The 27,294-nt window shown below is 36.7% G+C and overlaps 1 protein-coding gene across 3 annotated transcripts in view; it reads left to right on the forward strand.

Annotated features, from left to right (window-relative positions):
• The window catches only part of arhgef10 (Rho guanine nucleotide exchange factor (GEF) 10), a 58,432-nt gene that overhangs the window by 22,197 nt on the left and 8,941 nt on the right, over positions 1-27,294 (forward strand). For 2 of the 3 annotated variants that reach the window (XM_051133622.1, XM_051133624.1), the window contains 22 exons: positions 120-208; positions 450-506; positions 893-1,080; positions 2,611-2,727; positions 3,483-3,594; positions 3,698-3,807; positions 5,124-5,201; positions 5,333-5,512; positions 5,821-5,937; positions 6,135-6,227; positions 7,059-7,229; positions 8,315-8,460; positions 8,626-8,816; positions 12,302-12,417; positions 12,529-12,656; positions 15,770-15,870; positions 16,215-16,336; positions 16,421-16,507; positions 16,953-17,164; positions 17,281-17,438; positions 21,496-21,638; positions 22,536-22,710. In XM_051133622.1, the coding sequence (XP_050989579.1) occupies positions 120-208; positions 450-506; positions 893-1,080; positions 2,611-2,727; positions 3,483-3,594; positions 3,698-3,807; positions 5,124-5,201; positions 5,333-5,512; positions 5,821-5,937; positions 6,135-6,227; positions 7,059-7,229; positions 8,315-8,460; positions 8,626-8,816; positions 12,302-12,417; positions 12,529-12,656; positions 15,770-15,870; positions 16,215-16,336; positions 16,421-16,507; positions 16,953-17,164; positions 17,281-17,438; positions 21,496-21,638; positions 22,536-22,710 (2,891 nt within the window). The remainder of the gene's footprint in view (positions 1-119; positions 209-449; positions 507-892; positions 1,081-2,610; positions 2,728-3,482; positions 3,595-3,697; positions 3,808-5,123; positions 5,202-5,332; positions 5,513-5,820; positions 5,938-6,134; positions 6,228-7,058; positions 7,230-8,314; positions 8,461-8,625; positions 8,817-12,301; positions 12,418-12,528; positions 12,657-15,769; positions 15,871-16,214; positions 16,337-16,420; positions 16,508-16,952; positions 17,165-17,280; positions 17,439-21,495; positions 21,639-22,535; positions 22,711-27,294) is intronic. The other variant, XM_051133623.1, reaches the window with a different exon arrangement.

A 27,294-nucleotide genomic window follows, 5' to 3' on the forward strand; every position in this document is an offset into this window, starting at 1 on the left:
ATGTACAAAATAGTCTGAACTTCATGTGCTCATAATAATACTTGTATAGTGTAATGCAAACACAGATGGATATTTAAAGCGAAGTTTGTATGTATACTAATTCCAAGAGGCATGTCCAGTGTTTTCAGTGAAGAGTGTCCAGTCATCAGAGAAGAAGATGCTCTTACTAAGTGGGTCTCAGACCCAGCAAACACAGCCTGGATGGACAGTAAGTTCTTAGCATTTTGCAAGACTGATAAAATTTAGATTTTCATGTACATGTATGTATGAAGTCTTGTTTGCCTTGTTTAGCTGTGTTTCCTGTTTCTGAAGAGAATCTCAGACATTTCCTTCCTTCTAGCTGTAGAACTGCTCAGCCTTATTCAGAGGATTCATTAACACACAGTCTGAGACCTACTTATGAGATTTTGAGCCATGTGTGTTTGTTAGCATGTTTCTGTGCGTTTTAGGTCCAGATGAAGTGATTTATGATGATGTACCGAGAGAGAACTCTGGATCCACTACAGGTGTGTTCATCTAGTCTTTTTCGTCAACTTATTGTGTGCTGTATTTCTTTGTTTATTAACCTTAAAAGTTAGTTTATGTTGGGATTGCACTCTACATGGTACATTTTGTATCTGTTTTGTCCTGCATGTGCTTTCTAATAACTACAATTCAAATTCAGATTAGTTGATTGATCCAGAATTGTTTGAGAGAACTGATGCTTTATTTTTTTCTGCCCCTGCAGCCTAGATAGGAAAATGTGAGAGAAATGAAAACTGAGAGTAAAATTTGCCTTCTCAGCAAAAAGACAGTGTCATGTGACTGGCAGATCTGTTGTTACAGTGGATGACGGTCATGAGGGATTGAATGGGGACTGTTTTTGAATAATGTGCAAACTCTGTGCATGCAGACCCAGATGAGATGATCTATGATGATGTTGAATTCGGGGAAGAGGGCGGCAGCAGCTCTCTGGACAATGGCTGGAGCTCCAGTGAGTTTGAGAGCTATGAGGAAGCCAGTGACACAGAGAACGGACATGGAGAGAACGGACTCCCAGATGCCTTCGTCAGGGGCCGTGCACCCAGCAAGAAAACACATGTGTGTATTTACACTGCTGCTATTTCTTTCTCTCATTATTTTCTCTTCTATTTTTCTATGCTGTCTATAATGCAACTGTTTTTTTGTCTTGAAAAGTAAAGATAGTTTGATAGACGTTTAGAGGTGTGTGTGTGAGTGTAATAAGATCTGAAGCCAGGATCATAGGTTTTTCACATTTGCCCACACTAATGTTTAGAAACAATAGGAATGACTTCAGTCTGCTTGTAATGGTTTTGGTTTTGTTTGTGTGTAGGCGCTGATTTAGTAGAAGAGGTTTATTTGAGTGAATACTGTGTGCGTGTGTGTGTTTATTTCAAAGTCTGGCCAAGGCATTGGTTTATTTCTGGACTGGCAGAACAAATTTACAGTCATTATTTTGAAACCTTCATTGCGAGTAGGATTTGTGGGAGTTTGTTTAAGAGTGTGTGTGTTTGTGTGTGTGCGCGTGTGAGGTTTAAGATTCATTCGTGAGGAAGTGCTCAAAATGAAATGCGTTAAGGGAATTTTCCACATTTTTAAGTAGTATTTCTGAATCATATCTCTGGCATGTCATAATTTGCAATTTTGTCTCATGCCTCAGTATGCTTGCACAATCCTTACCTAATATTATTTCAAGTAAGTAATTATATATTTAAGAATTATTTCAGAATTAGTTTTTTTTTTTTTATTTACACTACCAATCAAAAGTTTTGGAACAGTAAGATTTTAATGTTTTTTAAAGAAGTCTCTTCTGCTCACCAAGCCTGTATTTATTTGTACCAAAGTACAGCAAAAATAGTAAAATTTGGAAATATTTTTACTATTTAAAATAATACATATACACATTTGAATATATTTTAAAATGTAATTTTTTCCAGTGATTGCAAAGCTGAATTTTTTAGCATCATTACTCCAGTTACATGATCCTTCAGAAATCATTCTAATATTCTGATTTGCTTCTCAAAAAACATTTATTATTATTATTATTATTATGTTGAAAACAGGGAGTAAATTTCAGAAGAACAGCATTTATCTGAAATAGAAATCTTTTGTAACATTATAAATGTCTTTATCATAACTTTTGATCAATTTAAAGCATCCTTACTAATTAAAGTATTAATTTCTATAATTTCTTTCCTCCAAAAAACTGACTCCAAGCTTCGAATGGTATAGTGTATAATGGTACAAAAGCTTTTTATTTCAGATAAATGCTGATCTTTGGATCTTCTATTCGTCAAATAATCCTGAAAAAAAAATTGCTCAACTGTTTTAAATATTGATAATAATAATAATAATAATAAAAAAAAACTTGAACAGCAAACTGAAAACCTTTTGACTGGTTGTGTATGTAATTAGGGTCTATTCATTTTTTCCCTAGTATTTCTATTGTTGGTACAGAAAAAAATATTATGGAATTTTTTCAATTAATGGTAAACAGCAGCATGTCATATAGGCATTAGGTATATGACTAACTGAGATTCTGAATAGAATGAGGGAATGACGGAGTGATGGCGGCTGTGTGCAGTAACTCGTTTTCTGCCCTCCGTTCAGCTGTCTGAAGATCTGGCGCGTTTGAAAGAGCACTATGAGAGAAAGATGCGAGATCTCATGGCAAACACAGTGGGGACAGTAGAGCTACAGCAGCTCAAACACAAACATGAGCAAAAGGTAAAAGAACAAGAACGTGTATGTCAGCCTTACTGACAGCTCTCCATCTCTGGAAGACCTCTTTCTTCTCTGTGCTAGTCATCCTGGTGGTGGGCTTCCTCTGTTTAACCCCCAGACCTCGTCATCCCCACTAAACATCTGTTTGTGTCTCCATAGATGTAGCTGTTGCAATCTGTGGAGAGTGAATGTCGTACACGATTTTACCTCTCATTCATCCTCACTTCATTTGTGGCTTCGCATGTCATTCTGTTTGAAAACATTGTTGGTATGCGGTTTGACCTTCAGTGACTGCCACAGCAGGGCACAACATTTGATAAATATTGGTATAATGGGACTACATTTGGAAAACACTGTTGGGTTCTGCAGATTTGCAGTTGCAGAGCTGCAGTTGCAGTCGCTGGTTCTCTCATCCCTCAATTAACTCATCCGGTGTCAGTGTTGATCTTTTCATTGTGTGTTTGGATGCATGTTTTGTTGATATCTTATTGTTTGAAGTAGATAGTTCTTTTCAGTGGTGATGGGTTTATTTTGTTAATGTTTGTTAAAGAGGTCTGAAATATTGGGATGAATTCACTAAAGAGTTGTGCAGTGTTCCTGTAGCTAACTTTGCTAAAATAAATCAGTGCATTTCTACCTGATTGGTATAATTTTTAGGTAGAGTTACAATTTTATCTTATTTTTAGTGAATTCCCCTTTGTTATTTGAAGTGATTGTAGTTCAGAACTTACTGCTGAACGCTGTTGCATGTGCTACAGATGCAGCGGCTTGTAAAAGCAGCCAAGGACGGAACTAAAGATGGTCTGCAGAAAACCAAAGCCGCTGTGAGAAAGGGCCGATCTTTCATCCGCACCAGATCTTTCTGTCATGGTAAGAGCATAATAGTAAATGCTCCAGCTTAATTAATTCACAAGTAATTGTCTGATTGATTAAAAGCCTCCTTTTTTAATTTGATTCAACATTTTTTCCTTAGACAAGAAACCCAGCTGCTTTGATGAAGAGTCAGATCTGTTCATCGAGGTGGAGTGTTTTAATGTGGACCCAGTGCTGGGGCCTGCGCCTGACGGACTCTCTCAACACCAGGTAATTTTTTCTGAACCATTTTGTTTTAAATACTTTTAACCAACTGGGGTCATATTTTTTGTATGGATACACTCTTCTGTTCAAAAGTTTGGAGTTAGTCGTTTTTTTCCCCGATACTTTTATTCAGCAAGGATGGTTTAAAGGGGTAGTTCACCTAAAAATGAAAATTCTGTCATTAATTACTCAACCTCATGTTGTTCCAAACCCGTAAGACCTTTGTTCATCTTCAGAAGACAAATTAAGATATTTTTGATTAAACCCAAGAGCTTTCTGACCCTGCATAGACAGCAAGGGTACTACCACGTTCAAGGCCCAGAAAGGTACCAAGGGCATTGACAAAATAATCCATGTGACGTCAGTGGTTCAACGGTAATTTTACAAAGTTACGAGAATACTTTTTGTGTGCAAAAAAAATGGAAAAAACTAAAATAATGAGTGTATTCAACAATTCTTCTCCCCCACATTACTGTCTAATGTGCAAGCTTTCCTCTGCTCATAAACAAGGTGCAGCGCATGCGTGTTCTACATCAGCATTAAAAATTGTTAAAAAAGTTATTTTTGTTTTCTTTGTGCACAAAAAGTATTCTTGTAGCTTTATTTTTTTTAGAATTTATGTCAAATGGACTATTTTTTTCAATGTACTTTTCTGGGCCTTGAACATCTATGCAGGATCAGAAAGCTTTTGGATTTCACCAAAAAATATCTTAATTTGTGTTCCAAAGATGAACGAATGTCTTACGGGTTTAGAACGACATGAGGGTAAGTAATTAATAACAGAATTTTAATTATTGGGTGAACTATCACTTTAAATTAGTCAAAAGTGACTGTGGAGACTTTTCATATTGTTATAAAAGATTTCAATTATGAATAAATACTGAACTTCCTATTTAATAAATCATAATTTCCACAGAAATATTAAGCAGCACAACTGTTTTCAACACGCATAACAAGAAGAGATGTTTCTTGAGCACCAAATCAGCATATCGGAATGATTTCTGAAAAAAATGTGTGGCATTTAAGCCTGGAGTAATGGCTGCTGAAAATTCAACTTTGCCATCACAGAAATGAATCAAATTTTAATATATATTAAAATAGAAAAAAAATTATATTGTAATATGTCAGCCCTATTGAGCATGTAAGAATTTATAAAATCTTCCAAACTTTTGAACTGTAGTTAATAAAGTAGTCCTCTACCTCAAGTTCTGCCCGAATTTCAGGTTTTGCGTAAAAAGTGCAATATTTCTTTTATATTAAGTACCAGTTCAAGACCTTCATACATTTTCTAAGTGTTGTTTTGTATGTGAACATGTAAACAGGTGATGAGGAGATGCATTCTGGAGATGATTCTAGAGAGTGAGAAGAATTATCTGGAAGCTCTCAAGAGAATTTTAGAGGTTTTTACTCTTTTTGTCTTGGTTTACTTTTGTTTCCAAATTCATTATAATGTAAAACCTTTATTTTAGTTTCTTCACACATGATGTTATCCAATAATGTAAATTCTTTTTACATGCTTTATGCATAACAGCAATATGAGAAGCCGCTGGCTGAGATTGAGCCTCGGTTACTGAGTGACCGCAAGTGTAAGGTGGTGTTTTATCGGATTCGGGAGATCCTGCAGTGCCATGCCCTTTTCCAGATGGCTCTGGCAAGCCGTGTGTCTGAGTGGGATGAGCTGGAGATGATCGGAGATGTTTTTGTAGCATCGGTGAGATTTCTGATTTTATGACTGAACTGATTTGTTGTGGGTACTCTAATTTTCTAAGTGAAGAGAACAATGTAAATATTGCACCTCTATGCTGTCTTAACTACTAAACTTTTAATCACACACCACACCCTTCATCTAAGTTTCTACATGTACAAATTTTCTCCACCCTTAACCAGCTGTTGTGAGGTATTTGTGTGTGTCTAATATTTATCTGCAACAGTAAAAACCCTTGTAGTTAATGAGGGAAACAACTAAAAAGCATATTTCCAATGACAGCAGAATCACCTCTTTCTCTGTCTCTTCTGCAGTTTTCTAAGTCCATGGTGTTGGACGCTTACAGTGAATATGTGAATAACTTCAGCTTGGCGATGGGAGTGGTGCGAAAGGCATGTGCTGCTAAGCCCTGTTTCCTTGACTTCCTCAAGGTGAGACATCTCAAAAGAGTCCAGAATATTCCTGTGGTGCAGTAATTACATGTCAACCAGTTCTGCACTGCTCTGTTATGTAATTCACAAAAATAAGCTTCAGGCTTTGGTGATCAAAATCCCAAACTTTTTTGAACGGATGTGTAAGTTTTCGTTCATAATTCATTCTTGTGCTTTGCTGTTTGTTTTGTCCATAGCACCGTCAAGAGACCAGTAAAGACCGTCTGACCCTCTATGGACTGATGATGAAGCCTATTCAGCGGTTCCCTCAGTTTATACTGCTGCTGCAAGTGCGTCTAATCTCTCTCTCTCTCTCTCTCGCACACACACGACAGGACTCTTATCAAACATGTAAATTTTAGTGCAGATCGGACATTGTATGCCTGAATTATATTAACGTCCTGTTTCATGGTGTAACGCTGACGTTTGTCAGGCCGCCACAGACACACCCTTCAACGAAAACACAAGATCTTCGCAGTTTAATGTTACAAAGGGCTTTAGATTAGACTGACCAAATTTGGTGTTGATCTGTTTAAATCTCTAGGAGGAGTTTGTTTAAATACAACGCCTGAAAATGGCAAAAACGACACAAAACTTGCAGAGAAAATTAAAAACAACAGACTTCCTGTTAGGTTTTGGACTTTCATACAGGGGGACTTTTTTGTAGGTATTGGTGTTTTAAATGTGTCTACCAAATTTCGTACATGTATGTGAAACATAGCTTGAGGGCCACATCCTTGAAATTTTATAGGTGGTGCTATCGAGCCATTTTGACACACCCACTTCTGAAACCCATATCAAATATAAATTTTCACCACTTCTGGTGTGTGTGCAAAGTTTCATGAGTTTTCGAACATGTTTAGGCCCTCAAAAATAAGCAATTCCAACAGGGTCCTTGCACCACTGGTGCCCTGGCCTTAAAAATATCTTGAATCTCCAGAAGAGGGCGCCTCTTTCTTTCTGATCCACATCATATCAACAGTCATTCTGATGGAGGACACTTTCATGTAGTTCATCAACTCATAGGCAGAACATAGAAACTTAGATTTTCATTTATTCGGTTTTTCTGTTGTTGTACTTTTCACAGGCTAACATACAGGATTTTTTGCATCTCTTTGTAGGACATGCTAAAAAACACACCGGTGGGTCATCCCGACCGCCTTCCACTTCAGATGGCTCTCACTGAACTGGAAACACTTGCTGAAAAATTAAATGAGAGGAAAAGAGAGGCAGATCAGCGCTGTGAGATCAGACACATCGCTAAGGCTGTGAATGAACATTACCTCAACAAGGTACTGCATAAAAAAAAAAAATGTGTGAATGTATATGTATGTGGGTGTTCAGTCAAATTTGTTATTTGACATTTGGTAGTTTCACATAGTGCAGTTAAACCGAGAGTGTGTCTGAATTTAGTGAAGCCCTGCTGTCACTCATACAGATTCAGTACTGAGCCAATCCTGTAAACAGAACCAGCTTGAACGCTCCACACCATCTGGGACTCTGATGTATTTGCTAAACTTTGCACTCTGTGACTGTTTGCTCTTTCGTGTGGATGGATAGGTGTTTTTTTTTGTCTCTCTAAATTAATTTTATGTCTAACATAAGGTACAAAACACATTTGTGCATTTGTGACCCTGGACCACAAAACCAGTCATAAGTAGCATGGGTATATTTGTAGCAATAGCCAAAAATATATTGTATGGATCAAAATTATTGATTTTTCTTTTATGCCAAAAATCATTAGGATGTTAAGTAAAGATCATGTTCCATGAAGATATTTTATAAAATTCCTACCATAAATATATAAAAACGTATTTTTTAATTAAGAATGCATTGCTAAGAACTTCATTTGGACAACTTTAAAGGCGATTTTCTTTTTTTCTTTTTCTTTTTTCCCCAATATTTTTATTTTATTTATTTATTTTTTTTTTACGTTTAGTTTCAAGATTTTTAAATAGTTGTATCGCAGCCAAATACCTGATACCAGTCCTATCCTAACAAAAAAAAAATACATAAATGCAAAGCTTATTTATTCAGCTGATGTATAAATCTCAATTTCAAAAAATGACCCTTATGACTGGTTTTGTGGTCCTGGGTCACGTTTTAGCTTTTAACTTCTATGGCCTGTTTTAGCTAATAATAGAATATTATCAATATTTCACAATGATGTAATAAGTAGATTTTAATGTTTTTAGCATATTTTACTTTCCATTTGTTTCCTCAAAATAAACCCTCAGATTTTTGTCCAAAACCCTCTGTTAGTGTGTTCAGGGTCAACTGATGAATGACTGTGACGAAGTAGGCCCCTAAATTTTTAATTCCCAGCTCAGTCCTTTTATCGGTGTTTCTGCTCTCTCTCCATCTATCTCTTTCTCAGCTGCTAAGCAGTGGCAGCCGTTATCTGATTCGTTCTGATGACGTTGTGGAAACCGTTTATAACGATCGAGGGGAAATCATTAAGACAAAAGAACGGCGAGTCTTTCTTCTAAACGATGTGCTCATGTGTGCCACCCCCAACCGACGGTATGACCCATTACACACATCCATTATCTGTAATAACTGTCAGTCTGAACAGTTTAGCACAGCATCACTCCAGAAAATGTTTTAATTTCTAAATCTTTCTAGTAAAACCTTCTGTGTTCACATAAATCCCTCCTCTGTCTGAGTAAAGTTGTTTCTTTTCTTCAGCCCCTCTCAGGACGGTGTGAGTGTGGGAGCTGGAGGTGAAGGTGTTCCCTCAGGACAGCGCTTCCTGCTCAAGTGGAGTGTGCCTTTGAGTTTTGTTGAGGTCGTAGAGTTTGGTTCCAGCGAGGAGATGGGCGACTCCCGATTTCCCCCATCGCACTCAGGAGATAAAGTCGTCATTAATGCTAAACCTAGTAAGTTCCTGTTGTACAGACAAAAGTATGTATGCAAACACATCTGCTCTGTGACAAACTCAAAATCTGACTGCATTTTGGTGCTAGGAGTCATTTTTATATATCACTGGAGGTCAAGGTCAAATGGTGGTTTAGGTTCTAAATTGAAAACCATAATTTTCACATTCAAGCACTGAGATTAGAGATTACAGACAGCTGTGTCCTTAAATGAGGCTTTTTTAGAAGGAATATAGCTGTAGATATTGTGCAGGAAGTTGTTTTAGATTGAATTGTCAGCTTGATTTAAAAAAAAACAATCAAACAACTTAACATAGCCAAGTGATTGTAGCAATAGGAGGAAGTGCTTCGAGAGATATTCATTCTGCACCACCCTTAAGCAACAATGCACTTGTGTTATTTTTAAATGTGCAGAGATGTGATATTCAAAGCACTTATTCAGAAAAAAGCATGGTCAGATTTCTGACACATCCAGATAAAGATGTCATGGATTATTCGATGGAAAATATGACTGTGAGGATACTAGTGTTAGATATCGTTCACTGCGCTTTTCCAGTGTTCCAGACATCTTGACATGTCTGACAGAAGCGTGATTGAAGTCTGGCTTTTAATGTGACATTTTAAAAATGAATTATTGATGGAAACATGTCAGGAGAAAATGGAGAGAGAGAAAACTATATAGAGAGATGGGGATTGGGAGAGAAAAAGAACTCAAAAGATTTCTGCTTAAAGCACGGAAGTTGTACACACAACATTTCTCCTCATTATACCAAGCAAAGCAGGATACTTTGAAGTGTTCGCTGAGCAATGTGCTGGTTCGTTAAAAGTCATCTGTTTTAGTGGATTGCCTGTTTCCGCAGGGATTTTAGGGTTGTTTTGAAAACGGCTGCTGTTCCACCTCCTGCTGTTCCAGTGCATCTGTAAATATGGGTTTCAATATAATGCTTGATGAATATTTATAATGTTACAGTGCAAATATGCATCTTTTGGATTCTGCAGTTCCTGCAGCTGTCATAGACTCCAGTGCAGAAAACACAGAATGATAATAAAACAGCGCTTCAGTGATTGAGCCCTAATGACGCAATGTTTCTTTTCAAAATCATCTGCTGTTGAGGACATCGTTTCTCCCCTTGGAGGCTGTCTGCTCTGTTTTTGTGGTTTGGAGAGAGCGGGTCACACTGACTCACGAAGCTGAACAAAAGAGGAAAGACTGTTTTTCCTGTTACATTGCATGTGCTCTATTCAGCACAGCTGAGGTGACAAAAGAAGAGACTCCGGAGGGATTTTACAAGACATTATGCAAAAACCCACACTGTAGATATATAACAGTGGAGGTCTCAATTGGAGGCTTGTTTAAGCTTTTACAGTTTTAGACACATGAAGAAACACACTGGACTCTCTGTGCCGTTCCACTAATGTTTGAAGGTAGAAAAATCACTTTTCTGCGCAGTTGAAAAAGACTGGTGTCTCTATGGTTACTAAAAACACAGTCTGTGTGCAAGAGCTGCTCTGATTCAAACTAGAGCACTGAATCAAGAGCTCTTGCATTCCCAGCCTCTTTCTTTCTTTATTCTTTCTCGTTTTACTTTTCCAAATCTAATTAACCACGAAGAATAAAACTACCAGGAGGGGAGGTGATGTCATTGTTAGGGATGCTGTGAAAAGGTTATGGAGAAGATCCAGAGTACCATTTTAAATAGTTTTCCAGAAACTGTGTCAAATTTTCTATCTAGTTTTCAGTTGAATTGTGAAGTGCTGAAGTACCACCTTTTTCAGTGTTTTTTTAGTAATTTATATACTATTTTAGTATTTTTTACTATTTTGTATTAGCATTTAATATTTATTTTCAGTTTTCATTTTAATTATAGCTTGTTTTAGCTATTTACTAATTTTTGTTTAGAAATGAAAAAAAAAAAAAACATTTTTAATAGTTTTAGTTAACAGTAACAAAAATGGTCTGTGTCTCCCAAAAATGGGAGAACTCCACTTCCAAAGGAAAGATTTACAGATAATATACTCACCTCCTTGTCATCAAAGATGTTCATGTCTTTCTTTCTTCAGTCATAAAGAAATTATGTTTTTTGAAAGTTGAAGTTTAAAGTTGAAGGAGAACATGAGTTGGGAGTTTTTCGACATACCCTAACTGACATGAACCGTAAAAAAACAGTCCAGGCAGAGTAAGACAAGACTAGCGTTTGACATTGAAAATATATCAGTTGTATTATTTTTATGAAAATAACCGATTGTTACGCTAGATAACACCCTTCTTTCTCGGCTGGGATTGTTTACAACTGCATTTGGGCTCGTTTGAAGCCGCATTTAAACTGCGTTTTGGAAGTTCAAATTCGGGGCACCATAGCAGTCCATTATATGAAGAAAAATGCTGAATATTTTTCCTCAAAAAACATAATTTCTTTGCGACTGAAGAAAGAAAGACATGAACATCTTGGATGACAAGGGGGTGAGTACATTTTATGTCAATCTTTGTTTTGGAAGTGGACTTCTCCTTTAAGCACAAGGAAACCAAAGTTTTGCCCTCTTTCAGAAAACTTTGACTCCAGAGGATCTTTAAGCACCTCTTAAAAAGAATAAGTGTTGTATACTTGCAGAACCTGATGCAACTAAACAATTCAAAACACAAACGTAGCCAAATACAGACTGTGTATGAGAGAGAGAGAGTATAAGAAAATACATCCTTACTTCCTTTCTCTCTTTTTCTCTCTATCTCCTTTCTCCCTCACTCTCTAGTCAACATTTCTCTCTCTCTCTCTTTATCTTGGAAGAGCAGAGCAGCACAAAGCAGTCTATTGTATGGGGGCAGTATTTGGGAAACAGACAGCACAGTCTTAATGACTCATCTGAACCAGCGTTCAGTATTTCACTGTATAATATGATTCAGTTTCAGCTTATAGTTAGAGAAGAAGTGAGATTTTAATGAACCCAACCTAAACAAATGTGACACTGGACCACAAAACCAATCTAAAGTCGCAATAGCCAACAATACATTGCATAGGTCAAAATTATTGATTTTTCTTTTATGCCAAAAATCATTAGGATAATAAGTAAAGATCATGTTTCATGGAGATATTTTGTAAATTTCCTACTGTAAATATATCAAAACCCAATGTTTGGTTAGTAATATGCTTTGCTAAGAACTTAATTTGAACAACTTTTTAAAGAGGATTTTCTCAATATGTTGATTTTTTTTATTTATTTATTTTTATTTTATTTTTATTTTTTTTGCACCCTCAGATTCTAGATTTTCAAATAGTTGTATCTCAGCCAAATATTGTCTTATCATAACTAACCATACATCAATGAAAATCTTATTTATTCATGATGTATAAATCTCAGTTTCAAAAAATTGACCCTTATGACTTGTTTTTATGGTCCAGGGTCACAAATAACATTGATGCTGGTATTATATAAGCTGTGAGAATTATTATTATTTGGAGTTTTAGCTTCAACCGGCTGTCTCTCATTTGCAGATAAGTTGTATATGGGTCCAGGACAGCTGTACCAGGACCTACAGAACCTGATCCATGACCTGGGTTTGGTGAACCAGATCTCTACCATGATCAGCAGTCTGAAGGGGAATTATCAGGTGAGATGTTCATATCACTGTTGTGTTGAAACACTTTGGGATCGATATTTAGACAAGGCTGCACAGAGTTCTTACCACTAAAAGTCCATTTTACACTCTCTCTCTTTCCAGAATGTTAATGGGACAGTCGCTCAGGATTGGGTTTCAGGTCTCCAGCGCCTGATTTTAAAGAAAGAGGAGGAGATTCGGGCAGCTGATCGCTGTAGGATACAACTACAGTTACCAGGAAAACAAGACAAGTATGTGTGACCTCATCTTGACCCTTAATTGTTGTTTGCTAAACAAGACATATACTATCGTTCAAAAGTTTGGGGTCAGTAAGATTATTTAATCTGAAAACAGATGTGCTGCTTAAACGAGCTTAGTTCACTCCTGAATTAAAATTTCCTGATAATTTACTCACCCCCATGTCTTTCTGGGGGATTTCTTTCTTCAATCGAAAAGAATTAAGGTTTTTGAGGAAAACATTCAAGGATTTTTCTCCATATATTGGACTTCAATGGGGATTAATGGGTCGAAGATCCAAACTGCAGTTTCAATGCAGCTTCAAAGGGCTCTACACAATCCCAGCTGAGAATTAAGGCTCTTATCTAGCAAATTGATTGGTTGTTTTCTAAAAAATATTACATTTATATACTTTTTAAGCACGTATTCGATTTCGTTTGTGTACTTCAGTTCAAAAAGGTAGGGTAGGGAGAAGAACTCCATCACATTTTCTCCTCCAACCTCAAAATCGTCCAACGTCATTGTTTTACCTCTTTTTTTGTAAAGGGCATTTGACTTTCTTTGCACATTCACTTTATAAACACTGGGTTGGTACTTCCACCTACATCACACGTGAACTTTCCAACATGACTACGTAATGAGTGAAGTCATGGACTTCAGAGTTAGTGTAAGATGAGCATTTGTGGTTAAAACTATATAAATGTTTTTTTTTTTGTTTTAGAAAAAAATTGTTTCGCTAGATAAGATCTTTTGAAGAACCCTTTGAAGCTGCATTGAAACTGAAATTTGGACCTTCAACCTGTTGATCTCCATTGAAGTCCAATATATGGACAAAAATCCTGGAATGTCTTTCTCAAAAACCTTCATTTCATTTCGACTGAAGAAAGAAAGACATGATCATGTTGGATGACATAGCAGTGAATAAATTATCAGGAAATTTTAATTCCCGAGTGAATTTTTAACATTTTTTTGGAAACCAGGATACTTATTTTCTGGATTATTTGATTAATAGAAACTGCAAAAGAAAAGAAAACAGTTACTATGTCACTTTAATTGTATTGCTATTTTTTTTTTCTATTATTAGTTTTAATTAGGGAGCAGAAATATACCATAATTTGGATTTATTTCATCTTCCTGAATGTCCTAAAACTCAGGCTTTTAAATGATCAAGCTGACATTTCTCTGTGTTTACGTGAGTCAGTGCTTTAAGAATGACCTTAAGTCCTTAATCAGAACCCTAAGACCGTCTTCTGCTGTTATTATCCTTCTCCTGTGGATCAGGGGCTTTGGAGTGTGCAGTTGTCAAAAACATACGCACACACTGATTATTTGCAACTGTATGCTTGGATTTTAGTGTCTGGATTATAGGAGTATCTTTAGACTCCCAGCTGTCAAACTAATCCCTCTGATAACATTAATCTCTGTCACACACTGACGTCTGGGAAATGTATACTGTTGACTTTCTTTTTGAGTTAGTGGTGGGAGTAGTCTGAATTACATGGCCTTAGTATTTCAGTTCTGGTAATTATTCTATCTTTATTTGTACACAATGAAGAGCCATAAAATATTAAGTAAAAAAAATAGAGCTGCCCTCGACTAAAGACTTTTCTGGTCATTTTAAGCATAAGTCAACTATTACTCCCAGGTTTATTAATAAACCATATAAATCATATTTAATGAGCGTTTAATTGCCTACATAGCCTAATAAGTGTCCAAGCGCACACAAAATAAAAAGCTTGCCACAGCACACCTGCAGATACAACATGAATGTGCCAGGGAAAAACAGCAAGTAGACTGCATTAGCGTTTTAATAATTCATTGATAAACTGGTGCTTTCTTTTGTTTTTGGCTTAAGAGATAAAGTCGGCGACACCGACTCGTCATCTCCGCAGTAGTGATGCGACGTATGCATGTTTCATATGAATTATGTAATCTAAGAATATTTGTTTTTTCTTTGTTTGAATTGCTTTATTTAAAAGCAGACATTTTACTCTCCATAGATATATTTTTCATATCTGTAAGGACAGTATACACAGTTTAGAAGTGATGCGCTCAAATTCAGAGACTGATACGGCAGAAAGCGCATCCTGTTTGCTTTCATTATTTTACAAAAGTGCAACGTTTTGTTGTTATTCTGAGTGCACACAAATAAATGTAGAGTCTTTACAGATTCAAAAGATGTATTCTTTTTATCTATATGACCAAAAATGTATTTTAAGAGCAAATGATCATACTTGAATAGTTCACATTTTTCTGGTTAACATTAGATTGAGATCTGAGATAAAATAATAAATGTTATGTAAAAAATTTTATAGTAATAGGTTTAAATAATATGTTATGCTATAACTGTAGGGATAATACAATACGTATATGAACAGCATATGTGAATATTTTGTAGACCTATTGTTTAAATCCAATTAATGCTTTAAAAATAGAGTAATCAAAGCAGTTTTCATCCATAGTACGTCTGTTTATACTTCTGCGTTTAGCTTCTAATGGCATCTTTGACGACAGTGTTCTATAAAAATGATTTGCATTCCGATTTTGACATCAAAGGGCACAAAAATATATTTTTTTCTCTTATTCCTTGGATTTCTCTTTTTCCATGGATTTTGCTTATTCCATGGATTTACCCGATTACCTCCGTGGGCAGCTGCAAGTGATGTAACTGTGACGTCTACTCCAAATTGGTCTATATTACCACATAGACCAGCGCTTAATGATCTGTCTGTCATAGACTACGTGACTTAGTGTGGAATTTTTTCCTCGAGCGTTTTGTCCTAAGCAACTAATACAGTTTTGGTTGACCAAGCCTCTTCTCGTCAACAATAATACTTCATTAGCTAATAAAAGAGTGTAAGTTATTAATTCTGTGCTTTGGTCATTAGTATTGAAACTGGCCAATTATTAAATCATATCCTGTCACAGATAAACAGGATGGGACACCGTCTGTTTCTCCAGCTGTCTGACAGTTTGCCAGACCAGCTGAACCCGTGCTGAGATATTTAGACTACCCACGAGATTTGTATACTGCCTGATGCACTTACAATGAATCCAGACAAACGTGTATTGTTTCTATTGTTAAAGCTTTTCCAGTTCAGATTCTACTCTTTTTTTGTGATTTCAGGTATGGTCGACCTACGTTCTTCACTGCAGTCTTCAACACTTTCAGTCCATCTATCAAGCAAGCTTGGATCAGTAATCTGCAGATGGCTAAATTGGCTCTACGTATGTGTCATTTCCTGTGCTCCTGTCTTCATATCCTGCCTTTGTCTATGACTCTATCTAGATCTAGGACTTGGAAGCACCCAAAGTTGCTTCGGAACTGTCTGAAAACACATTTAAACATACTTTAAAATGATATTCCCGGTGTATTTTCTAAATAAACATTTTCGTAATGTGCCAGCTGGATTCATATTGTTCAGTGTGTGAATCATTGCTCAGCCAAGCCAGAACTAAAAGTTCAGTGCAGACAATTGGATTATAATCCTGGCAAAAGGAGGACACATATGGGAATATCATTGGTTTGTAGAATTTAAGGAATGCTGCACTAATGCAGTGTGTTTTTACAGAGGAAGACAACATCCAAGGCTGGTTTTGTGCTGAAGATGATGGCAATCAGATGAGGAAGCAAAACCATCCTCTTTTACTCAAGCAGATGGCTGTGGTCATGTCCAAACTTCAGGAGTTCAAGGTGACAAACCAGTCTTGCGTCTTCATTATCATTATTGTTTATAATAGCAAAAATGGTCTAATAAACCATGTGTATTTGTGTTAGGTGGAGTGTGCAGTTCACAACCCTGAGCCTCATGTGAACACTGACAGCACTGCAGATCTGCCTGTTATGGGTCACGGATGTGTGTGGGTGAGTCTACAGACAATTTAGTCTAAACTTAATTTACAAAAGTCCAACATGGCACAAATCTGTCAGTCTGATAAGTGTATGTTTGTTTCCACATTGTACTTGAGCCAAACACAGCATTTAATCATTTTAAAGCTTTTTCAAACTCTAAAAGCATCATTAAACACTGTTGTGTGTGGGCAGTGTGAGTGTAAGCTTGCATTAAAGACTTTTATGCTGTATTTACTGTATAGAAGGTCATAAATTAATTCACCTAAGAGCCAGCAATGATGGGCTACGCTCCTTTATGAGCACTCAGCATGTGTCCCATTGATCTGAGACATCACCTTTCGAAAAAAAAAAAAGCCTCAGACTTTAGTACTCAAATCAGTTTTGTTGAACAACTCGAAGGAACGGTGAGATGTTTTTATTGGTGTGTAGATTCTGAAATCACCTCTTTTTTTTTTAGGTGGCCAGCTGCACCAATCACATGGGTCAGATCTCTATTGTGGCATTGCAGAACTCAAATCCAAAAGTGACCGAGTGTTTTAATGTGGAGTCGCGTATTCTCTGCATGACGTATGTGCCTCTGGATGAGCCTTTGGAAAATGGCGAGATGAAGCCTGAGGACCGGAAAGCCAGTGACACACCGACTGTGTGTCTGGGAATGGAGGAAGGCAGGTGTGTGCGTCAACTAATACATCCACAAACACTACATAGATGAAGAGGAGAGTGATCTAGTAATTCTTAGTCTATTAACCTGAGTCTGATCTGATAAACTGATGTTTGATTTTCAGCATATCTGTGTATAAGAGCAGCCAACGGTCTAAGAAGGTTCGCCTGCAGCACTTCTTCTCCCCTGATAAGTCCAGCGTCACATGTCTGGTGTACAAGAGTGGGTGTCTGTATGCAGGCCTGGTCAGCGGTTCTTTGGTCGTCTACTCCAGGGCTGATGGTAGGGAGATTTTTTTTTTACTGCAGTGGTTGCTGTATGAATCATGATTATGTTGAAAAACAGTATGGAATGCTGGTGTGCTTCTTGATTAGATTAACCAGCAAGATTTTATTGGTTAACCAGCCAAAGCTAAGTTTTACTGGTGGACAGCGTGACTATGGCAGTAAGTAACCAGCATAAACTAGCCTTCAGATTTCACACTGGTCTAAGCATTTTTCAGCAGGGAGTGCTCTGGAAAGTGCTCAGGGAAACTGAGACGTTTAAAAATATTTTTCCCCGTCTCTCATTAATTCTTTCCACAGCTGTTTTTCTCTCTGGGAAGCTTGTATTCCATTTGACTCTCGCTCTAGTTTTCAGCTGCCTGAGACAGATATTTAGTAAATAGTTTGGGGATATTGTTTAATACACTGATTGATTGATCTTAATGGACTTTCTAATGACAATGTTTCATTGAGATGATTTATATATGTGACCCTGGACCACAAAAGTAGTCATAATGGTCAATTTAAAAAAAAAAACAACAATAAGCTTTCCACTGATGCTTGTTAGGATAGGACAACATTACGAGATACAACTATTTGAAAATCTGGAATATGAGAGTACAAAAAAATCTAAATATTGAGAAAATCACCTTTAAAGTTGTCCAGATGACTTAGCAATGCATGTTACTAATCAATAATTAAGTTTTGATATAATTACGGTAGGAAATTCACAAAATATCTTGATGGAGTATGATCTTTTCTTAATGTCATAATGATTTTTGACATAAAAGTAAAAATCAATCATTTTGACCCATACAATGTATTGTTGGCTATTGCTAAAAATATACCCATGCGACTTACGACTGGTTTTATATATTTATGGTTTTATATATATATATATATATATATATATATATATATATATATATATATATATATATATATATATATATATATATATATATATATAAGCACCACATCTGTTTTCAGCACTGATATTGATCGAAAGTAGTAAGACGTTTCTAGAGCACCAAATCGGCATATTAGAATTATTTTTAGAGGCTTATGTGATACTAAAGGCTGGAGTGAAAATTCATCTTTGCCATCACAGGAATAAATTACATTTAAAAATATTCAAATAGTAAAGTGTTACTTTAAATTTAAAAATTGTAATTGTGTGTATATATATATTACTGTTTTCACTATATTCTTGTCGTTTATATAACTGTATAATACTTTTTCATTGTTCTCTTCTTAACATTTGGTAATACTCACAAGATAAGCTGTTTCGGAAATACTGCACAGTTCCAGATGAATGCAGCAATAACAATGAGATTTTCGTCATGTGGTAGCATTATCAGATCATGCGCCTTGTGTTCTGAATCGAAGTCTGTCTTCGTTTACATTTTACTCATTCAGCTGAATACAGAACATCTCTAGTGCTAATGCAAAGATTGACATTTAATCACTAAAATGTGTGTCTTCATTAAAACGCTTTTTTCTCTTACAACCCTGCTCATCACAAGTCTGTTTAAATCAGAGCAAGAGACGAAGAGAGAGCGTTTGGGAATGCTGTGTAGGCGCTGGTGTTATGTAATCAGAGCCTCTTGAGGCAAACAAGCTGAATAAAGATCTGATCAAATACGCTGAAGGGTGGAAAGATACAGGCAGAAACAGATGCAGGCTATCAGTGGTTTGTGAAGATTACTATAGGTCAGTGTAAATGTTATGAGACATATGGTAATTCTTTTTTTAATTCTTTTATTTATTTTTGCCTCCTCCTTTTTATGTGCGAAAATTGTCCATATCACATCACAAAATATTAAGTAGCACAAATGTTTTTAGCATTGATAATAATAAGAAATATTTCTTGAGCAGTAAATCAGCATATTAGAATGATTTTGAGATCCATCTTTTCACACTGAGGACAACTGAGGGACTCATATGCAACTATTACAGAAGGTTCAAACGCTCACTGATGCTTCTGAAGGAAACATGATGCCTGATGATTAAAAGCCAGGGGTGAAAACCCCTTTCATACCAAGAAAAGTATGAAAGACATCGTCAAAGTAGTCCATCTGCCATTAACCATAATCTTACGAAGCTACGACAATACTTTTTGTATGCAAAGAAAACAAAATAACGACTTTATTCAGGAAAAATGCTGAAATGTTTTCCTCAAAAAACAGTTTCTTTACGACTGAAGAAAGAAAGACATGAACATCTTGGATGACATCTGTAAATTGATGTTCTGGAAGTGGACTTCTCCTTTAAGACGAATTCCTTGGCAAGCATTTTTTCTGATTTGGAAGCCAGAGAGCGCCCTTGCGCAGAAACTCCACATATGCTTATAACAGAAGTAATAGTACTAACGACGCTCCAGGAATCTCTTTGAAGTTATCACTGTAGCTGAATAAAACGCAGATACAGAAATATTAATTGAGGAAATGTGAAGACAATAAACATACGACTGCTACAATACATGGTTTGTGTTCTTCAAGCAATCTTGGGTATTTTTCTAAGGATAAAGTATATTTATAATGCAACGCTAATCGACATAGCCTTTATAATACTATAAAATAGTATGATTTCAGCCTCATTCTGTGTTATGAAACCACGAGCGATCACAAAAGGTTATTTCAAACACTTGACTATGTTAAGTTAATTTGCAGAAAAAGCATGCCAATAAATTACATCTCTGTTGGACAACAGGTCTGTAAATGAGCTCAAACACATGCAAATCTGCATTGCACACTTGCTACTAGTACAGTTAACATTATTTAAGGCTCAGGCTCTTATCGCAAACAATAAGATATCGCCCATCCCTACTTGGCAGTCAATGAAACCATCACAAACCTCTCGGTTTTTATCTAAAATATCTTAAATTGTGTTTCGAAGACGAACAAAGCTTTACGGGTTTGGAATGACATTGGGGTACGTGATTAATTACAAAATTTTCATTTTGGGGTGCAGTAATCCCAAAATAATTTTTCCTTCTGAAGCATCAGTGAGCGTTTGAACCTTCTGTAATAGTTGCATATGAGTCCCTTAGTTGTCCTCAGTGTGAAAAGATGGATCTCAAAATCATAAAATCATTGTTGGAAAGGGTTCAAATACACATTAATGTGTGAAAAAAAAAAAAAGAATTTGTGGGACCTGAAGGATTTTTTCTGAAGAACAGCAGGCAATTTAACTGTTCAGGACAAACAAGGGACTCCTGAACAACTATCACTGAAGAAAAAAAAAAAAAAAAAAAAAAAAAAAGCTGTGGATCATTCAGGTAGCACTGTATCAAGTGCATGTGTAAACTTTTGAACAGGGGTCATTTTTATAAATGTATCTATTATTTTCTCTTGTGGACTATATGTAGATGTCTTAGAATTAAATATTTTATTCAGGTCAGTACTAAATAAAAAATAACATGCATTTTGTAGGACTCCTCATATTTTGGTTAAATAATTTACATTTTGCAGATTCTCAAGGTGTATGTAAACTTTTGACCTCAACTGTATTTACACTTGAGTCCATTGCATTAAAAGAAACGCTGCTGAATTGCTTTGAATGTCACAATATGTGCTCAAAATTTGGCTCATAAATCAGAATCTGTTACGTTCAGTTCAACATTCAGCTGATGCTGAAAGAGGTTTGCCGATACCCAGTCAGAGCACCAGCTCCAGCATGAGATCCAACACATTTTTTGGTGAAAAAGCAGTACTAGTATTTCCACTGTGAGAGATGTACTTTCACCTCAGTGACTGTTGGGTTTCACTTCAATATTGCCTTTGTGACTTAACCAAACACTCAACACGCCTCCATTCTGCTCTCTGAATACTGAGAGGTCACTATATTTCTACAGGAAACCCACACACGCAGTGTGGGTGAGGAGCACAGGATGTAGTATCAGCCCTACCCTGTGTGTGACAACATCATATGTAACCTTTAATCTCTCTCACACAAAATCAGTGTCAGACCAAATCTCTCACACTCTGTGTTCACAAGCTCTTATCATCGCTGTACATTTATAAACAGTGATATCTGAGATTCAGATTATCTGTATGTCTTTTCTCTCCTCACAGACGGTTTCTGGGTCGAGTCAGGGGCCCGTGTGCTGAAGCTGGGGGTGTTGCCGGTCAAAGCCCTGCTGGTGGTGGGTGAACACGTCTGGGCCTCATCAGGAGGGCAGATCTTCATCATCAGCACACAGACGCACACTATGGAGGTAGTACAGCACTTCTCAGACACATTTCTGCACTAGCATTTGTTTTGCTGCTGAAATTACCAGGTTTTAGTTTAGCAAATAGTGTCACAGTCTACATGAATACATATTCGTGTAAAAGAAGGAAAGTCATATACACAGGATGGCTTGAGAGTGAGTAAAATCATGGGGTAATTTTCATTTTTGGGTGAAATATGCCTTTAAGAGAGTGATAACTCTGTGTTTCTTCGCTCACTCTCACAGCACACAGGGCCAGAAAGGCCTGCTGCAATCTCAGAATATTAAACCCATGTGTTCTCTCTCCTAAACGCAGACAGTGACACACTGACCTGTTATCCAGCCAGCATCACTAAGCTCATTACCCTTCAACAGCTCTGCTTACTGTTAAACGATTGGCTGGAATGGAATAGAGAGTGAGGGATGAATATGTGAGAGGTGTGCTGGAAAGAAATACGAAATTAGTGATGCAAATAGAAAGTAGTGTTTGAGATCATCTTTAACAAGATGAAAATCACAGATTGTGATGTGCAGAAATGCAAGAGCCAGATGGTTTCTCTTTTATTCCAACTAATAATGTGGAAGTTCTGATGTGCTTGTTAAATTTCCCATTCCCTTGTTAATTTGTTTGCTCCAGCAAAGTCGTAAAGCTGTAGTATATCAGAATCTAAATGTCATCCTCTCTCTCTCCGAGTGAAATGGGTCAAATCACAATCTCATTTTCCTTCCCTGGACCGTCTTTTGGGTTACCTCATTCCTCAGTTCGGTAGGTTACACAGGCAGATTTTTCCAGAAATTAAGCCAAGCAAAAAGTCAGACCAGTGTTTTCCAGTGCAGCCAGCATAGAGGTATGTTTGAGTTTAGATGTTTGTGTATTTATAAAAAGAATGTGTGTGTTTACAGCGCCAGTTTGAAGCCCATCAGGAAGAGGGAATGGTCGTGTCCCACATGGTGGTGGCCGGGGTCGGGATCTGGATATCCTTCAGCACCGGTTCCACCCTCCGACTCTTCCACACAGAGACTCTCGATCACCTGCAAGACATCAACATCGCCACAGCTGTCAACAATATACTCCCAGGTACAGTATACTACAATACGTCAACACAAAATACTCAGTTATAACAGAGAATGCTGCAAATACTGCGCTGGACTACCAGTAATTCAGTTCTTGCTAAATTTGTTTTTGCAACTTTGAAAAGTCCCTTCCACACTATCATTCTCAAATTTAAGCCCTTAGAGACAGCTCCCTGTCATTTTTTAGTCCTCAGACAGTGGCAGATTACAGGTGACTCTGCTGATTTACGGTTTTCTGTTTATATAATAACATGACATCATGAGTGGGTGTGCTGTTTTGTCATGTGATTCTTTCATGTGGAAGAACAGAATTACAGTCTCTTTTAGAGTCACAGAGCCATTTTACCTTATTTAGAACTTTTAAAAAACAGATCTTGTTCATTCCATTACTCAGATGAGGTCATGTTGGTCTGCTTTTGTTTCTTCTTAAAGCACAATAAAAAGGTGGCTGTTTTTGCTATTATTAAATTAAAGCAGGTACAGCTGAGGTCAGAAGTTTACATACACCTTGCAGAATCTGCAAAATGTTAATTATTTTACCAGAATAAGAGGGATCATACAAAGCGCATGTTGTTTTTTGTTTAGTGCTGACCCAAATAAGATATTTCACATAAATGACATTTACATGTAGTCCACAAGATAAAATAATACTTGAATTTATCAAAATAACCCTGTTCAAAAGTTTATATACACTGTTCATGAGTCACTTGTTTGTCCTGAACAGTTAAACTGTCTGCTGTTCTTCAGAAAAATCCTTTAGATTTTCTTTGGATTTCAGCATTTTTGCGTATTTGAGTCCCTTCCAACAATGACTGTATGATTTTGAGATCCATATTTTCACACTGAGGACAACTGATGTACTCATATGCAACTATTACAGAAGGTTCAAACTCTCACTGATGCTCCAGGAGGAGCATTAAGAGCTGGTGGTGTAAACTTTTGAACAGAATGGAGATGTGTACTTTTTTTTTTTCTTTTGCCTAAATATTATATTTGTTTTCATTTCGTACTGCCCTTCAGAAGCTACAGAATATAGCTAGAAGACAAAATTAAATTTACCCCAGTGTGAAAAGATGGATCTCAAAATCATAGAGTAATTGTTGGAAAGGGTTTAAATACACAAAAATGCTAAAAAAAAGATTTGGTGGGACCTGAAGGATATTTCAGTTTAACTGTTCAGGACAAACAAGGGACTCATGAACAACTATCACTAAACAAAACAAACAAAAAAAAGCTATGGATCATTCAGATAACACAGTATTAAGAATCAAGTGTATGTAAACTATATGTAAATGTCTTTTATGTGAAATATGTTATTCAGGTTAGTACTAAATAAAAAACAGCATGCATTTTGTATGATCCCTCTCATGTTGGTAAAATAATTCACATCTTGCCATAATTAACATTCTTCAAGGTGTATGTAAACTTTTGAGCTCAACGGTAGATTTTACACCTTATTTGTAGAAAAGCTTTTTAGGTGAAATCAGGAGTGGTGTCTCCTTAGTGTGGCAGTATCTCTACTCACTGTGTTGTTTGGATTTCATCCAGCATTTGGTTTTGTTTCATTTTCATTAGTTGTTCTGAATGGGCCGATTGTGCAGCTTGACACAAACCAGTGTGTTCAGGAAGCCATTCAGAGAGCGATTATACTAGAAATGACCTCAGCATTGGTTTTTGTTCTCTCTTTTTGCTTTTTATGGTGGCTACATAATAGCTTTAATGCGTGTGTGTGTGTGTGGTTATGTTCGAATGCTCACATTTCAGTGATTAAAAAATCCACATTGGGCCTTAATAATCACTAAATATTCCCAAAATGACCAACAGTGTCAGTAGGGCAGCAGGCATGTTGGCCGCTTTAACACCAGCTGGGTTTAGGACTGCGGCTGTAAACTTTTTTTTTTTTAATCGTAATTTGATTTTTCTTGAGTAATTGGTAAAATGCAGTCCAAGGAACTTTGTCTTGTATAGCCAGATTAAACAGCCTAAGTTCTGGTCCACATTCTGGCCAAAAACGCCTACTTGGACAGGAAGAGACCCTCTGACCAACAAGCAACCAATCACAGTTTTTTTTTACATTTATGTGGCATTTTGCAGGCAGGTTCATATGAAATAGTTAACAAAAAAGTGGTAGAAATAGTAGAGTAGCCCAATTTTATGCCACACTGAAATAGTTGTGTTGTGGTATTTCTGGCACTTTTTCATTGCATCTAATCTAATTGTAGTGATGTGTTTTAGTATGAAAGCTTGTCTGATAAATGAATCGAACGTGTTGAATTTCTAGATAGGGTTTGAGTCACTCACTGCACATGTGCTCTGTTAATGAGAGGGCTGATTCTTTATTCTCCAGGGCTGAATAAAGAAGCTTTATTTAAATCTCCATAGTGACAGGGAAGTCCAGGCACGCTCTGACTGCGTGTTGGGGGTTCCTCACTGAATATGTTGTATTTTGTTCCCTCTTTATGTCTAATATATGCATGCAGCTCTAGACCTGGAAATGGGAAGGATCATTATTCATAAGTACATTAGTTTAGAGGTCATTTATATTATTATTCCAAGCTCTTTAGGCTCTGTGAAGTTCATGAACAGCCTGTTATTTATATGCAAATTAATTGGCAACATTTGTCAACAGGGTAGAAGATTAAACATTAATCATTAATCTCTTGGATAGTTCACCCATAAAAGGAAATTACCCTTAAGCCTCTAGGTATATATGACTTCCAGATGAATATAATTGGACTTATATAAAATGTCCTGGCTCTTTTAAGCTTTATAATGGCTGTGAACAGGTGTTGATATTCAATAGTCCAATAGAAGTCCAACAAAGTGCATCCATCCTTCATAAATAGTGTTCCACACTGCACCAGGGTTAATAAAGGCCTTCTGAAGCAAAGCAGTGCATTTGTGTAAGAAAAATGTCCATATGTAAAACTTTACAAACCGTAATCCCTAGCTTCCACTAACTGTCGTATGCGTGTTCACGAGAGAGTGGCGTTCCAGTGGATGCCGTAGGATGTAGGCGTAGCGTAAGCTTCATTGAGAATATGCTGGTCTCACGAGAACCAAGTTTTGCTTACAGCAAAGGAAAACCAGTCTCCTCTTGGCTTATACAGAAATCATCAATCAGTTTTCTTTACAAATCCTTGTTTTGTACTTTGAATTCGTTACAGGAGTTTTGTTTTGCATTCTTCACTGCGCTTCCATGTTCGTCACCACGTTTGCCTAAATCTTAAGCCATCCGCTGGAATTCCACTCTCTCGTGCACGCTCTTACGACAGTTAGTGGAAGCTGAAGATTACGGTTTATAATGTTTTAAATATGAATATTTTTCTTTGGGCTGCCCTCTAATAATTGACTAACCGTTAATCGGCAAGAAAAGGCTTGGTCGACCAAAATTTTATTTTATTAGTCCCTTAAAAAAATCCACACGGACGGATTGTTAACGGCTGGTTTATGTGGTAATAACCTAGTAATTAACCTAGAAAAATGTAAATGAAAAATGTATTTAAGTGTCTGTGCGAAGTGTGGAAGCTGAATAGTAGCGCTCTCACTGCATGACAGATGGTGGCGCCGGTGCGGTCACTTGCTCTTAAAATACTCATTTTCGACAGATAATGGTAATACAAATAAAGTAATCTTTAGAATCTGTAAAGACATTTATTTGTGTGCACTCAGAATAACAACAAAACGTTGCGCTTTTGTAAAATAATTAAAGCAAAAAGGATGCGGTTTCTACCGTCTCTGTCACTTCAAAACTCTTTGTATAGCCTACTTGCCTTACAGACGTGAAAATATATCTATAGAGAGAGAAATGTCTGCTTTTAAATAAACCATTTAAAATAGAAAACAAATAGGCCTATTCTCAGATTACGTAATCTGTATGAAACGTGCATACAGGCGCATAACTACTGCGGAGATGACAAGTCAGTGTCGTCTCTTCATCTTTTATGCCGAAAACAAAGAAAGCACTATTATGTCAATAAATTATTAAAACATTAATGCAGTCTCCTTGCTGTTTTTCCCGAACACATTCATAATTATTATATCTTCTAGTGTGCTGTGGCATGCTTTTTTTGCATGCGCTTTTGCGCTTAATAGGCTATGTAGGCAATTAAAGGCTCATTATTATAATTTATATGGTTTATTAATAAATGTGCAATTAATAGTCGACTAATGCTTAAAATGAAGACTACTAGTCAACCAGAAAAACCTAGTCGAGGCCCTATTTTTTCCTTAAACAAATGCAGCAACTTGGAGTTTTAAGCTTGGAGCTCGCAGTTGAAGTTCTTTTTTTATGAGAAAAAATCGCAATATGTTTCCAAGAGAATCCAAATCAAACAGCCCTAATCTGAAATACCCTTGTGTAACATTAACAGTATACTTCCCCACCTCACTTTGAATGTTCAGTAGGAAGTTAGAAACATTGCACAAGACCTCGTTTAGATGCTGAGCTTCTGTGCGGCTACAGAACAATGTTTTTTTAATCTATTATTAGATACATCAAGGATTTGTTTCTAACAGTCCTCGCTAATAATATTCCCCTGACCTTCATTAGAAGAGGAAACTGCTCTATCAGCTATATCGCAGTGTT

Source organism: Labeo rohita, chromosome 17, assembly GCF_022985175.1.
Source record: "Labeo rohita strain BAU-BD-2019 chromosome 17, IGBB_LRoh.1.0, whole genome shotgun sequence".
Lineage (NCBI taxonomy): Eukaryota > Metazoa > Chordata > Actinopteri > Cypriniformes > Cyprinidae > Labeo > Labeo rohita.